The 16525-nt window shown below is 28.0% G+C and overlaps 1 protein-coding gene across 1 annotated transcript in view; it reads left to right on the top strand.

Moving 5' to 3' along the window:
• The first annotated feature begins 3946 nt into the window (after nt 1–3946).
• Nucleotides 3947–16525, top strand: part of LOC117172600 (glucose dehydrogenase [FAD, quinone]-like) — a 19620-nt gene continuing 7041 nt past the window's right edge. The window contains exons 1-4 of the mRNA XM_033360688.1: nt 3947–4010; nt 6620–6789; nt 7076–7319; nt 8569–8827. Of these exons, the coding sequence (XP_033216579.1) occupies nt 6620–6789; nt 7076–7319; nt 8569–8827 (673 nt within the window). The 5' untranslated portion in view covers nt 3947–4010. The remainder of the gene's footprint in view (nt 4011–6619; nt 6790–7075; nt 7320–8568; nt 8828–16525) is intronic.

Below are 16525 nucleotides of genomic sequence, written 5' to 3'. Positions count from 1 at the left end.
CATGGTCTCAACAAATTTAAAAATGCGCTCCCTTTTTGAATTTTTATTATTTTATTTATTTTTTTATATATATTTTTGTTTAGTATTTTATTTTTTTTCGACAATAAAAGAGTGTAAAAAAGGCCAATCTAATAGATTAATTTTTGCAAAAGTCACGTACTCACAGGCAGACATACATACAGACAGACATAAAGTCAGGCACAATCGTAAAAAACTGTTTTTCAGGTGCAGAAGATGTCAAACCACGGAAATTTGACAAAAAAAGGGGGTATCAAATTTTACACAAATCTAATAACTTCTCTGATGAGAATATAAAAATAAGTAAAAACGCGATCAAACTGGATAAATGAGGTTCAAAGTTTCACCATATTATAATCTATTAAGATATCATGAAATGTCAAAATAGTTTTATCGGTAAAAAATAATATGTAATTAAGAACATATTAACACTAATTTTAATATTATAATCAATGTTTCTTAACTTATGTGGAAATTATTTTGTAGACATGGCGTGATATGAGATTCAAAAAATTCATGTGTTCTCAAAATTATAGTACGGTATGAGCCAAAAATATTTTTAATTGAACTATTTTTAATGAAAATTTGTAATAACAACTTCAACAGAATAATAGTTTAAATTATATTTCTTGCTGTTATGGTAAATAAATAGATAAGATAAATGCAGTAAATAATTTAGTGTTAATTGTTTTTTGTCTATTAGTCTGTAATCAATATTTTTATAAACATTCGAGTGTTTTATATTTTTGATGTTATTGTAATGATAATGATGTATTTTTTAATTATAAAAAATTGCTCTAAAGATTTAAAAATAAGAATTTCTATTTTACTATAAGTGAAATTTCACCATTATTCTAATTCACAACTTAAAACCAAAAATCAATACTAAGAAAATATTGATTTTAGACCAGTAGACAAAAAACAGTTAAGATCCTAATTATTTAATACATTTATTCATCTTGCAAGGATCTTACAGGTCTGAAAGACCTGGGTTAGGATCCCAGTGAAGCTTGAGAGCAATTCTTTTACTATTTCATAAATAAAAGACAATATCAAGTAGGACGATGGTCGTGGAGGCTACAGCGTAGCTTTGGACCCACTTCGTCGGCTTGCGGGTTCGATTCCCGCCTCGCACTCTGGAAGAGCCTCGGCGGCCCTCTAGCCGCCAACTAGCCACCCACTAGCCTAGCAAGGGAGTTGTTCATCTCTGGACAATCGTGGGACGATACCTCTAGAGAAAAAGATTTTTTAAGTGCTTAAAGCTGTTGCTCTTGGTGGTTCGGAACCCACCTTAAACTGTAGGTCCCCGTCCCACCACCAAGTAAGTGTGTGAGGGTGTGGTAAGGAATAAGGAAGAAGGTGCAAGAAAACTGTAAACCCTTAGGGGGACAGATTTAGAAGCTTCCACAAATATAAAATAAAATACAATATTAAAAAAATATTAATTTTATACTAGCAGACGAAAAACAATTAACATCAAATTATTTTATAGTTTACATTATTCTATTGTATTGCATACCTTGAATTAAATAAGTTATTCCCAAATTATTGTCCTTAAAGTAATATTCTGATGGCTACTGCAAAGGTTAAATATATTTAAAAAATTGTTATCTCCTAAATAAAAATCAGGTTGCCCATATAAAAAAAAACGACTAGCATAAAATTTGACACTTATCACAATTCAAAAAAGGACGCAGTGCAATATAATTCTAAATTTTAATTGCGTCACTATTTTCGTTATTTATTGCAAAAACTTAGGGAGTAAACTTTAGCGAAAAAATGTAATCAGGAACAAAAGGTTATACTTAAAGAACCAAAAAATGATAATGGTTTCAAATTTTCAAAAACTCACAGTTGGATGGATTAAAAAAAAGATTCTTGATAAATTTTGAATTTTTCAATTTTATGAACCAATTATATAAAAAAATTCCCACAGTGGACATTTGAAGCTAGAAAGAAATAGCATTTTCTCTTAATTTTGTTAACATTGTTAACAGTGATGTTGAATGATGAAAAAATTCTCTCTTACTCTTCATTTTTTAAATTATTTTTTCCATGTTTATTCAAAAAATTTTGCTATCCGATATTTTAAAATAATTATCTTAACATTTTGGTGCAAAAAATTATTTTTTTCGCTTAACTGGCTTGAAGCCATACGGGATGTACTGTTTTGCAATGTTAATTTGTTAATAAACTAATTTTGTGAACATAATATGCTCTATGTGGATATAATTATTCGTGTCTAAAAATCACTTTAAGCGTCTACATTCGGCATTTGTTTTTATAGTTAGTTCACAAAATTAACAAACAAATATCTGATAAGAAAATTTTATGATTTAAGACCATCGGTTTTTTGTCTACTTGTTTAAAATCAATATTTTCTAAATATTTATTTTGATTTCTAAATTATAAAAAATGTATATCAAGCTCTGCTGGGATCCAAACCCAGGTCATTCAAATTCCCGGTCTGAAGCCCTTACACGTAGTTTACTGGGTAAGAGAATAAAACAGCAGTTAACAAAAAGAGGGAAATTTCAGAAAGACAGCCATTTTCTAGCATTATTTGAGGAGCATATTATTAAAATAAAAATAAATTGTTAAAAAAATTACTTTTGTGAACTAGAAATAATTATTACCTCACTCGAATTGGAAAAATGTACCGAAAGTGGAGAACTTTAGAAGGCAGTGCAACTTTTTAGTAATATCTTAAGAGAATATTGTTATAAATAATTATAAATACTGAAAGTAATTACTTATGTTAAATTTAATTGATTATTGTCTCGCTTTAACTGCAAAGTGACAATTTTCAACAAAACCGCCGCTTTATAACTCTTTAAGACACATCTGCTATAAATTATAATCAATTTTTAAATAACTTTTTTAACATGTAATTAGCAGTAGGAAGTAATGCTGTATGTACCCGAAACAACTTAAATTTTGGTTAAACGCAAAAAATTCATAATAAGCAACAAAAACTAGCAAACCCCAATTCTTCACTTATGGTTTTTTTTAATCCCATAAAACAGGCTGATGGGGGCGATATTTCAAATGTAATTTTTGATTCGTATTTTATGGCTTATTCTTAGGGTAAATATTAAGTTCATCCGATTCACTGAATATTGACGATCCTTAATAAAATTTACAAAAACGTCTTTTTTATGGAAAATACGTGTTAATTAAAACATCGAAAATTCAAATTTGGATCACCCTAATGTAGATATTTGCATAATCTAAATAAACATAAAAGTAAAAACAATTTTTTATTTTACAATACTTTTTAGCTCAATATTGTTTTTTTCAAACCATTTGATATTGCGAAAAAGAAAAAAAAGAAAAGGAGGAAAAACTTAATCCTGGTGTTCAAATAACTGTACAACCTGGTTTACATTGACTTGCAGGCATTAAAAACGTAAGATAAAAAAATATGTCACTGGATTCTCTCAAGAATTATTTCAATTTTGCATTCTTGATTTAAATTATTTTATTTAGGTTCAGATTTTACATTTATAAATCTACTTTTTCTTATTTCGCAATGATAAATATAATTGTAGAATGTTCTTCATATAAAATTGTCACTAATACTACATTAAGTTTAAATATATTTTTTAAATGACAATTGTTCAGAGTTTTTGTAAAAACCAAAGAATGAAATAAGTAGATAAATAAAAAAATTCATCAGAAATAATTCAAAGGTGAATTCCAATTTGTAATATGGAACCGCCAAACTATGACGTGAGCATTTTTCTATTCATTACTGACGCAGAGAATTTATCGGAATTGGTTGAAAGCTCTTAAGCATGATTATTCATTCGTTTAGCAGTGTATTTGGTATTTTATTGGTTGGAGTTAACGGTTATAGAGTCCCCACTCTTTTTTTAAGAATCCATGAACTAATATAAAATCTGACGATCCTTCCCAAGTTTCAGAGCTTCTCTTACAGGCTAAGTGATAAGACTGTTATCAACAGTTAACAGGAAAATAAACATTCAGGGGTAAGTCCCAAGAAATGACGCGCTAATCTTTCTATAAATAAACTTGAAAAAAATAAATTGGCTTCGAAAATCATTTAAAAAGGTATAAAATAATTTTTAAAATCGAATCTTTAATTTTAATTTCAATTCGTCAAGTTGGCAATGGTCGAATTCAAAATTTATTTGTAATTTAACGTTGTTACAAACAAGTGTTTCATATTTTGAAACTTAATTCTTTAATTTTAATTTCAATTGCTTCAAGTTAGAAAGTTCTCAAATTCAAATTCAAACTTTAATTCTAATTTAACATTGTTGCAAAAAGGTGTTTAATATTTCGAAAACGGATTCTTTTATTTCAATTTGTCAAGCCGACCAGTTTTTAAATTTAAAAAGAAAGGTTTAATCAACTATTTTGGAAACAGGAGTTCGACATTTGAAAATTGAGTTTTTACTTTACATTTTCATTTGTCAAGTTGGCAAGTTTTTGAATTTAAACATTAATTCTAATTTAGTGTCGTTACAAAAAATAGTTTGATATTTTGAAAACTGATTTTTAAAATTTTAATTTGAATTTGTCAAATTCGAAAGTTTTTGAATTCAAACTTCAATTATAATCTAATGTCATCACAAACAGGTATTTGATATTCAAATTTTTTAAATCTTAATTTATAATATGGAAAGTTTTGGAATTCAAAATGTAGTTATAATTCAATAGCCTTACAAAAAAGTGATTGATACTTCGTAAGTTTATTCTTTAATTTTAAGATCAAGTTTTCAAGTTGGCGAGTTTTTCGAATTCAAAATTTCGTTCTAATTTAAAATTGTTGTGAATAGGTTCTTAATATTTTGCAAATTGATTCTTTGATTTATATTTAAATTTGTCAATTTAGCATGTTTTCGAATTCGAACTTTAATTCTAATTTAGTGTCGTTACAAATAGGTGTTTGATATTTTGAAAATTCATTCTTTAATTTTAATTTCAGTTGGTCAGACCGGCATGTTTTTAAAATCAAAATTTACTTATAATTAAGCACTGTTGCAAATAAGTGTTTGATATTTTTTTAATTCATTCTTTAATTATAATAACAATTTTTTTAAATTAGCTCGTTTCCGAATTCAAAATTTAGTTTTGATTTAACATTATTACAAACAGGGGTTTGATATTTAAAAAATTGATTCTTTGATTTTAATTTCAATTTGTAAAATTGGCAAGGTTTCGAATTCAAACTTTAATTCTAATTTAGTGTCGCTACAAACAGGTGTTTGATATTTTTAAAATGATTTTTAATTTTAATTTCAGTTCGTCAAATTGGCAAGTTTTTGAAATCAAGATTTAGTTATAATTTAGCACTGTTGCAAATATGTGTTTGTTATATTTAAAATTGATTCTTTAATTATAATATCATTTTTTTTAATGATATACTTTCCGATTTCAAAAATTAGTTCTTATTTTATTATTACGAACGGCTATTTGATATTTTAAAAATTGATTCATTAATTTTAATTCCAATTTGTGAAATTGAACAGTTTTTGAATTCAATCTTTAATTCTAATTTAATGACGCAAACAGGTTTTTTGATATTTTGAGGATTGATTCTTAAATTTTAATTTTAGTTTGTAAAGTTGAAAAGTTTTCAAATTTAAAATTTAATTATAATTCCGCATTATTAAAAACAGGTTCTTGATATTTTGAAAATTGGTTCTTTTCTTTTAATTTCAATTTTTTAATTTGGGAAGTTTTTTGAAGCTCTGAATTTAAATTTGGAATTATTTGAAATTTACAAATATTATAATTCGCGATGTTCTTAATTTAAATGCTTCGCGATCTTAAACGCTCTCAAATAAGAGGATCTTCAAAAAAAAGCTTTTACAAAATTTTGAATAATTTGTAAGATTCGTTAATCTTTCTGACATTTTAAATTCTAATATTAGAGGAGTTTCCAAATTTATTAATAAAATTGTACATTAAACGTTTTCCTATTTAACGATTGGAATTCGATTTTTTTAAATAATAAAGTTATCCAAACTTGGTACCGATAGTACAAATATAATTCGCTTTTCATAAAGCTATCTAATTATCATAATTTTTTTTAATTTATGAAAATTTTAAACGCTTAAATATTATACAGATAAGTAATCTGATCGTTTCGAACTAGTTGAAAAAACCAGCAAACTTATATGGAAATTAGAAATTCTGACATTACTTTGTTTGCAAATTATTTGTAAACCGAATTTTTTAAATTGATAGAAAAAAATGTAAATTGGAAAATTCAAAACCAGTCGGTTTTTTAGACAAAAAAAACAATCTACGTTCAAACATTTTTCTTCCTTTTGGAATTTTTTTCTTGAAATTGACAATCAGCTTTCAAACATGTTTAAATGTAAAATTTGAGCCGTTTGCAAAATGTTAATTTTAAAAATTTTGCAAATTAAGTTTTTTTTATCTTAGGCTTTCAAATTAGAAATGTTCAAATTTAAAAAGCTTTCAAGTATGGAATTTCTTAGATTTAAAAGCATTGGAAGGGCATACATTTTCATTTTTTGAAAGGTCAACATTTTTGGAAATTTTCAATTTTGAATCACCTCAAATTTGGAAACATTCCAAACCTTTTTTACATTTTTGTTTGCAGATGAGTTGCAATTGTCCACTTAGTGCAAACACTGGACCAACTTTGGCCTCAACATGTGGCGGTGCATCTTTTTTGCTTTTTATGGGCATTCTTGAATCTTACATTCGCAGACAATGCGACCTTGAAGATCCTTGTAATCGACCATTGGCTAGAGAGGAACCGAATTCAAGGTCAGTCTTCTATCAACCTTCATGTTAAAAACAAATAAAAAAACGATAGCAAAATCTTTTTTTTTTTTTAACGACATCGACATTCCAGTCACAGTGAAAGCAAAGCAATAAAAATAAAACCGAAAAATAATTATTTATAAATTAATTTACTTATTTTTCTCATTGCTCATTTACATTTAAAAACCTAAAAAGTCTCCCTCTGCCAGGAGTCGAACCTCGAGTCCTGCCTAATCGTGCGCCAAGATCCCGTATTTTGTATGTTTAATACACTTTTTATGATTTTTAGATATGATTTTGTGGTGATTGGAGGGGGAAGTGGAGGAGCAACAGTTGCTTCAAGATTATCAGAAGACAGAAATTTCTCAGTTTTGTTAATCGAAGCAGGTCCTGACGAACCTACATGGACTCAAGTACCATCATTTTTTTTAAATTTTGTGCATTCTGATATCGACTGGCAATATGCAACCGAAAGTGAAGATCAAGCCTGCCTCAATAGCGAAGATCGAAAATGTTATTGGGGACGAGGAAAGGTTAGTTTTTGCTATATAATTAGTCTATGACAGAAATGATTATTTTGTAATAAATTATTTTTAATTTTATTTAACTTTAGGCCATTTTTGAACATTCAGATCGAGTAATCCGGGCAGTTGTGACAAATTGTTTGAGTCTGAATCAATCGAACAAATTGTAGAAAAACTTTGAATTATTTGAAAAGGTACTTTGACATTTCAGAAGTGTTGAAAATATGCAAATATAATTTTTAGTTTGAAAGCTTTAAAAAAATTGTCAATAAAATTTATATATTCATTGATGTTGAAATCAAAGTTTGAAGTCTAATAAGAATTTTAAATAGTTTAAAAATAATTTATTTAAGATTCAATAGGAAATTTAAATTGATTTTTATTTTGAAAAATTATTTTGAAGGAAAAATTTTAAAAGATTTAAAAAAATGTCAAGTCATTTTCTAAAATTTTGGAAATGAATTTAGAAGTTTTGAAAGCCTCAAATAACAAATCGTTTAATATTATTTATTCGTATTTCTATTTGTAAAATTTTCATTTATTTGATTTCGAAGTCTACAGATTCAAAATATTATAAAAATGACTATTATGAATATTTTATTTTGAGAAAGTATTTTGAAAACCTTTAAGTCATATTATTCAACTTAGTAGGTCCCAGGTGTGAAATTGTAGACTATTGATCTTTTAAGTTAAAAATTTATAAAATTAATTTTTTCCTTGAAAGAAAGATCTTTCTCTTTGCGCTCCACTGAGAATCGCACCACAGAACTTCTGATTTCCTAGCAGATGCTTTTCCATTAAGCTATTAGAGAAATCAGAATAAAACCTTTAATTGAAGAAAATTACGCTAATTTTTAGCTAAAAATTTAATTTTTAATTTGAAAACGTTATTTTCCATCCAGTCTGATTAAGACACTAAGCATTTTATGTTATTGAAAATTCTTAACTTGATCGATATTGTGGATTTTCTTCCTTCATAGTTTTGGAGGTTTATCTACTGTTGGTAAAGTACCATTTGCTGATGATAAAACAGATTCATTTTAAATAATTGATAAATTTTGGATTCTTCCTTTCAAAATTTTCTAAAATGTTTAAATCCTGAGGAAAGACAAAAACTTTTTCTCCGGAATTCGATTTAAAACTTAAAATTTGGTTTTGATGAATGCTTTTCAGCGAATATTTCAAATTATATGGATTTTTTTAAAAACAAATTTTCTGATAAAACATAGTAATACTGAATATTTTATTAAATTACCAGGTTTTAGGAGGGTCAAGTGTCATGAATGGAATGATGTACATGAGAGGATCCCGAAAAGATTTTGATGATTGGGAAAAAATGGGTAACATCGGTTGGTCTTACGAGGATGTGTTACCATATTTTATCAAGAGTGAAAATAATTTACAATTCAACGAAATGGATTCTGGATATCATGGTACCGGTGGACCTCTTCCAGTCACTCAATTTAATTTTCATCCTCCCCTCAGTTTCAGTCTACTCGATGCTGGAAAGGAATTGGGTAAATTTTGATGTTTTCAATTAATAATATTTCCAAGGGGTTAATTATTCCCGCAACTTGGAGTGCATTCTTTCTGCAATCTTATACAATCTCGTGCAAATCCATGCAATCCTTTACAATCCCTATTAATCCCCCCTTACGAAAAAAATATTATAGGAACTTCAGTATAGGTGTCTAATGATTTCCCTGCAATAAATTTTTTACAATTTTTTTTTTCAAAAGGATCATATTTTATAAAAATGTCACGGAATTATAAATATTCCCAAATAATTAAACAGTTTTTAAAGGATTCTACAAAATTTTGAAGTACTTCCACGGATGTTGAGACTTTTAAAAGGGTTTTTTTAAAAAAATTGAAATATGTCAACTAATTTTAAAAGTTTTTATCCATTTTCTTGAAATTCAAAAATATTTTCACGGATTTTTAGACGATTCGAGCAGGGGATCTATGTTTTGAAAATTCATTCCATAATTTTAATTTCCCTTGGTCAAGTTGGCAAATTTTCGAAATCAAACTTTAATATTCTAATTTAACATTGCCTAAAATAGATATTTGACATTTTGAAAACTGATTCTTTAATGTTAAGTTTAATTTGTCAAATTAAAAAATTTTCAAATTCAAAATTTAGTTCTAATTTTACACTCTTGGCAACAGGTGTTTGGTATTTTGAACCTTGAATCTTTAATTTTAAATAAAATTTTTAAAGGTGAAAAGTTTTCACATTTAAAATTTTGTTCGAATTCAACATTTCTGTAAAAAGAATTTTCATATTTTCAAAATTGATTCTTCACTTTTAATTGCGATTGGTCAAGTTGGCAACTTTTTCAATCCAAATCTAAGTTTTAACCTAAAATTATTGTAAGCAGGTATTTTATATATTTTTTAAATTAATTATTTTATTTTTAATTCAATTTTTTAAGTTGAAACATTTTCAATTTTAAAATTGGGTTATGATTTAACACTGTTAGAAAAGCTTCTTGACGTTTTGAAAATAGGCTCTTTCATTTTAATTTAGATCTTTTAATACGATAAGTTTTCAAAATCAAGATTTAGTTTTATTTTAACATTGTTGAAAACTGGTGTTTGCTATATTGCAATTTGATTTTTTGATTTAGATTCAAAATTTATCAAATTGCAAATTTTCAAATTCGAACTTAAATTCTAATTAAACGACGTTGCAAACAGGTGTTTGATATTTTCAAAATTGATTCTTTAATTTGTCAAGTTAGAAAATTTTAGAAATTAACATTTAGTTCTAATTTAACGCTGTTACAAACGGGTGTTTGCTATTTTCAAAATTGACTCTTTAATTTTAAATTCAATTTTTTAAGTTAAAAAGTTTTTAAATTAAAAATTAAGTTGTAATTTAACACTGTTGTAAACAACCTCTTCATATTTTGAGATTTCGATCTATTAATTCGATAAATTTTCAAATTTAAAATTTAGTTCTAATTTAACACTTTTTAAAACTGGTGTTTGATATTTTTGAAAATTGTTTCTTTAATTTAAAATTTTGATTTGTCAAGTTAGAACACTTATACATTTAGTTATAATTTAACACTGTTGAAAAGTGATGTTTGATATTTTGAAAATTAATTGTTTAATTTTAATTCTAATTTGGCAAGATATCAACTTTTAACGTTTTAAATCTAGTTAAAATTTAACATTGTTACAAACTGGTGTTTAACATTTTGAAAATTTAATCTTTAATTTCAATATCAATTTTTGGTATTTTCAAAATTGATTCTTGAATTTTATTTGAAAATGCTTAAGTTAGCAAGCTTTCATATTCGAAATTTAGTTCCGCTTTAACATTCTTGTAAATTGACGGTGGACATTTTAGGAATTGAATCTTTACTTTTAATTTCTATTTATCTAGTAGATAAGTTTCTTAATTCGAAATTTAGTTTTATTCTAACATTATTGTAAACAGATTTTTGATATTTTGAAAATTAATTCTTTGATTTCAATTTCATTAAGTTAGGTTGTCAAGTTTTTAAATTCCAAACTGAGCTCTAATGCAATATTGTTGTAAACAGAGTTTCGATATTGTAAAAATTGATTCTTTCCTTTTCAATTAGTAAAGTTGGCGAATTTCGAAATTGAAAATTTACGAGTTCTAATCTAATTTTGATGTAAACAGGTTTTTGGTATTTTCTAAATTGAATCTTTAATTGAAATTTCAAGTTTTCAAGTCTGAAAGTTACTAAATTCCAATTGCAATTATTTTTTAACATTGTGAGAAAAAGGTGTTTCATATTTTTATATTTTATATTTTTTCTGGTGATTTCAGATATTTCTCAGGATTTTAAGCTATTTGATGTAATTTCTCAAAATTTAAAAGATTTTATTAAATATCCAGGGATTTTAAGGGATTTAATAGATTTTTAAGAATTAAACTTTTTTATTTTCAGATAACTTTAATGGATTGGTATCAATTAATTTATATTCTGTAAAGGTTTAAGACTATTTCTACTAATTTTAATGGATTTTTACGATTTTCAAAGGTTTCTAGGAATTTTAAAGGTTTCCTAATGATTTTACAAGATTGGATTGAATATAAAAGGTTTTAAGTGTTTTTCTAGGTATTTTATGGGATTTCAACGAATTTTTAGAGAACTTTACAGAATAATTTATACTTATTACTATAGGTATTTCTACGGATTTCAATAATTTTAGATTCTTTCAAAGTACATCAAAGAATTTTGTAGGATTTCCAAAGATTTGAAGATATTTCTGTTTTTTAAGGATTTCAAGGGGTTTTATAGATTTCTAGGAATTTAAAAGTTCTTTTTAGAGAACCGTAATGAATTGCTTTAATTTTATTTATATTATTAAGGAGTTTTTAATTATCCCCGCTTATTTTAATGGATTTTTACCATTACCAAAGATTTCAAGGGTTTTTAAGGTATTTCAAAAATTTCTTGGGATTAGAGCATTATATTTTGAGAACTTTAGTTAATAATTTTAATTTAATTTATATTCAATGGGATTTCAAATGATTTATACTCATTTCAAAGGATTTTTACGCTTTCCACAAATAAAAAAAAATGTTAAGGGATTTAATTTAATTTCTGGTGAACTTTATGGAATGAGTTAAATTTAATTCCAACGTTTTCCTATAGATTTCAACCGTTTAAAATATCTCAAGATCTCAAGAGATCACAAAAATTTTAAGAAATTTTGAAGAATATTTTAGGATTTCCTAAGATTAGAGATTTCTAAAGAAATTTGAAAAATAAAGGAAATGAAATTTCCAAGGTTTCCTAGCAGTTCTAAAGATTCCAAGGGATTTTGAAAATAATTGCAAAACGTATTAGGGGATTTTAAAGGGTTTTCATAGATTTCAAAGATTTTTTTAGCAATATTAAAAAATTAACCTAATGCACAAATGTTTACTGTTTAAACTTTATTTCTGCAACATTTCTATTTTTGTGTTCTTTCATGTGAGATTATGAGTTGTTTCTATGTACTTTGTCTACTTTTAATATTCATTCCTACAGTATTTTTACATTCTCATCAGAGAAGGTATTAGATTTGTATAAAATTTGACCCCCCCCCAGTTTTTGTCAAATGTCCATGTTTTGAGACCCCCAATATCCAAAAAACAGGTTTTTACGAATGTGCCTGTCCGCCTGCCTGTATTGATGGGTGTATGTATGTATGTATGGCTGTATGTGTGTATGTCTGTCTCTCTGTGCACACGATAACTTTTGAAAAAATTAATCTATTAGATTGACCTTCGGTACACTCGTTTAGTGTCCTAAACTAAAGCTCAAGTTCGTAAGCCATCCAATTTGGATGAAAATTCAAAAAGTAAGCACATTTTGAATATTTTTGTCACCACTTTTTTTGAAATTCAAAAATTCTCTGTACGGTTATTAATAGTATTCAAAAATTCGAATAATTTATCCTAATGACTTTTTTCATAAAATCAAAAATTACCAGAGTTATAGGACTTACAAAATTAAAAAAAAACACACGAAAATGAACATCTTATGCCAAATAACGCACGATGTGAAAAAAGTCAAGAGGAGAAAAATGCTGCTTTTTGAATGCCCTATAAGAATATCATCACAACTTTTTGAATTTTCTTGAAAAATCAAAACTTCAAATTTTTCCAGCATAGAAAATAATACAAAAATCCCAGTTTTACATTTTTCGGTCTTACTGTGCAAAATACGGTAACGGATGACAGAAAAAAAGTGTGCAATTAAAGAAGATCTATAAATCTGTTATTGATAAAAAGAGATATTTCGGGTTTCACTCGTGTAAAAAACTACGAATTGTTTGCCGACGTCTCGTGAACATTGCAGTTCACATCTTCAGGGCTGACCTGAAACTGAGGTATCAGGTCATGATGTTCTTAGGTATACTTTCTAAGATGCCAAGGAACTCTAAGGGGAGAGTATTCTTACTAAAACCAACACCTTTAGTAAGCTCAGGACTTCTCAAGGTAAGCTACTAACATCCTTAGCTTTTTTGAAACGGCGCAGGGACAACAAAATCGTCCCAAAATTCTTACAACTGAAAAATAATTTTGGAACATCTAAATCCAAATCGATTCTGCATTATACACGTTTGCTTCTCGTGAAAGAAAGAATACAGCATACCAAATTTCTTTTGCACACTACCTCTAAAAAACTATTAAAACTTCACCTTTTCCTATCAAATACTCTCAGATTTGACATTTGGTCCACATTGGACCGCATATCGTTTGACCAATCCCAACGAATTAAAGAGCTTTCCACCCAAAAACAAAAAACAAAATTTGACAAATTACTTCCAGTAAAGCAAACTCAACTAACAAATGCAGTAAAAAACATGTCTGACTACCCTCTCAACAATGAAATGATTTCAGCCTTATCTAAAGGACATAATTTTACTGTAGCTCCATCGAAAATCCCAAAAGAAGAAATAAACAGCAATTTAGTATCCACAATATATACCCTTCCACCCGAAAAAAGCGAATGACATACGACGCAGGACGGCCAACATTTTACGCCAAGCTCAAGTTCCATCCTCAAACTTAAAAAAACAGGAAAAAACCGCAATTAAAGAACTCAATCGAAATAAAGATATTATAATATTACCCGCAGACAAAGGCAACACAACAGTATTGATGAATAAAGAAGACTATAACAACAAAATCATGGACATTCTAACTGACTATACATACAAAAAACTTAAAAAGGACCCCACAAAAACAATAGTCTGAAAAACAAAGACTCTTCTTAAAGACTCTAAACTTGACAGCCAAACAATATCTAACTTAACACCGACTAATCCCATCTCTCCAAAACTTTACGGGCTCCCAAAATCCACAAAGAAAACGTTCCACTCAGACCGATCGTCAGCCAATAAACTCACCAACTTACAACCTAGCATGTTTCCTCGCTGTAAAACTAAATCCTTTTACAGGAAACACCATCACTCATGTCCAAAACTCATTTGACTTTATTAAAAAGATACAACAGATTCACATTCAACCCCAAAATATCATAGTGAGTTTCGACATAGTATCTCTTTTTACGAAAGTACCAATCTCGGATACAATTGATATTATTAAATCTTTCACAAACTTCCCTGCCGAGCTTGTACCTTTGATAGAACAATGTCTCAATAATACTTACTTCTCCGTTCAATAACCGATTCTACGAACAAACCTCAGGGGCAGCAAGGGGATCTCCAATCTCATTTGTAATAGCCAATGTCTTTATGGAACATCTAGAAACTAAAATCTTCAACCACGCCAAACTTAAACCAGAATTCTGGATCCGTTACGTTGACGACACATTTGTCATCTGGCAACATGGACGAGATGAACTAAATAAGTTTTTCGATTTTATCAATCAATAACATCCAAATATCCAGTTCACCATGGGAATAGAACAAAACGGAAAATTGCCTTTCTTGGACGTATTAGTTTACAAAAAATCTGATAACACATTAGGACATGAAGTTTACAGAAACCCCACGCATACAAACAAATACCTACATGCCTCCTCCCACCATCACCCATCTCAAAAACAATCGGTCATCAACTCACTTTTATACAGAGCTGTCTCCATAACAGACAAAGATATCTTACAAAAGGAATTACAAAATGTTAAACAACTCCTAATACAGAACGATTACACAAACAAACAAATTGATAAAGTAATAAGAAAACACACTCAAAAAAGCAAGTCAACACAACCTAAGAAAGAAAGAGAGAGAAAAATGACCACCATCCTACCATACATCCAAGGTGTCACAGAACAAATAGGAAGAATTCTCAACAAACACAACCTCTAAACCATATTTAAACCACCTGCGAAAATAGGTCAACTACTAAATAACCCTAAAGATAAAAAGGCACCCTACAGTGATCCAGGAGTATATAAAATCCCTTGTTCTTGTGGCAAAGTCTATATTGGAGATACAGGGAGAACGGTGAGCCAACATATGAAGGAACATGAAAGTAAAGTCAGGCTAAAACATTTCACGCAATCAGCACTAGCTGAACATCATATCGAAACAGGACATAACATTTTATTTGATGAAACAAAAGTAATTGCAAAAACACACAACAAATTTCCAAGAAAACATAGAGAAGCTAACGAAATCTTAAAACACCCTAATAACATCAATAGGGACAATTGATATAATACCAATCCGATTCGGCTTTCCGTTCTCCCGCATTTTTTAAAAAAGACTTGATTGGCCAATCAAGTTCGACCAGTCCCCACGGCGGGGCATTTTGGCCAATTACAGGCATCGTAGAAAATATACCTAAGAACATCATGACCTGATACCTCAGATTCAGGTCAGCCCTGAAGATGTGAACTGCAGTGTTCACGAAACGTCGGCAAACAATTCGTAGTCTTTTTACACGAGTGAAACCCGAAATATCTCTTTTCATCAAAATAAATCATCGTGAAAGCATAAAATCTATTATCAAATTTGTTATTAACTACTTTTTGGTAGGATGCGTAGTTTTCATCGCGTTTGTGGGGTTTCAAAAAATTTAATTTTTTATGTTTTCAATGCTATTTTTACGATTAAAATCAAAAACAGAACTATCAAAAAATTATTCATGACAAATAAATCATTTTTACATTCTCATCAGAGAAAGTATTAGATTTGTGTAAAATTTGACTCCCCCTCCCCCCGCCCATTTTTGGTCATTTTTCCACGTTTTGAGACCCTCTTAATCAAAAAATTAGGTTTTCCTCATTTATTTGTCCGTCGATCTGTCTGTCTGTATGTATGTCTGTCTGTGAGCCAGTTATTTTGAATATAAAATTCAAAAAGTGAGCGAATTTTGAAAATTTTGTAGACTGCTTTTTTCAAAAATTGAAAATTTGCTGTACGGATGTTTATAGTATTCAAAAAGTTGAATAATTTATCCTGATGACTTTTTCCATAAAACCAAAAATTACCAGTTAAAGTATTTACAAAATTCTAAAAAAACACACAAAAATGAACATTTTAAGCTAAATAACAGACGATATGAAAAAAAGGCAAGAGAAGAAAAAGTTTGATTTGTAAATGCCTTACAAGATTATTATAACAACTGTTAGGATTTTCTTGAAAAATTAAAAATTCTAATTTTGACAGCATACAAAATAATGGAAAATGCAAAAATTACATTTTTTCATACAACAATTTCACAGTATTTTCAAGATTCTCAAATATATAAATGCATTTTTTAA

This window comes from Belonocnema kinseyi, chromosome 5 (genome assembly GCF_010883055.1).
Source record: "Belonocnema kinseyi isolate 2016_QV_RU_SX_M_011 chromosome 5, B_treatae_v1, whole genome shotgun sequence".
NCBI classification, from domain to species: Eukaryota; Metazoa; Arthropoda; class Insecta; order Hymenoptera; family Cynipidae; genus Belonocnema; species Belonocnema kinseyi.
This window is presented reverse-complemented; position numbering and strand designations above follow the sequence as displayed.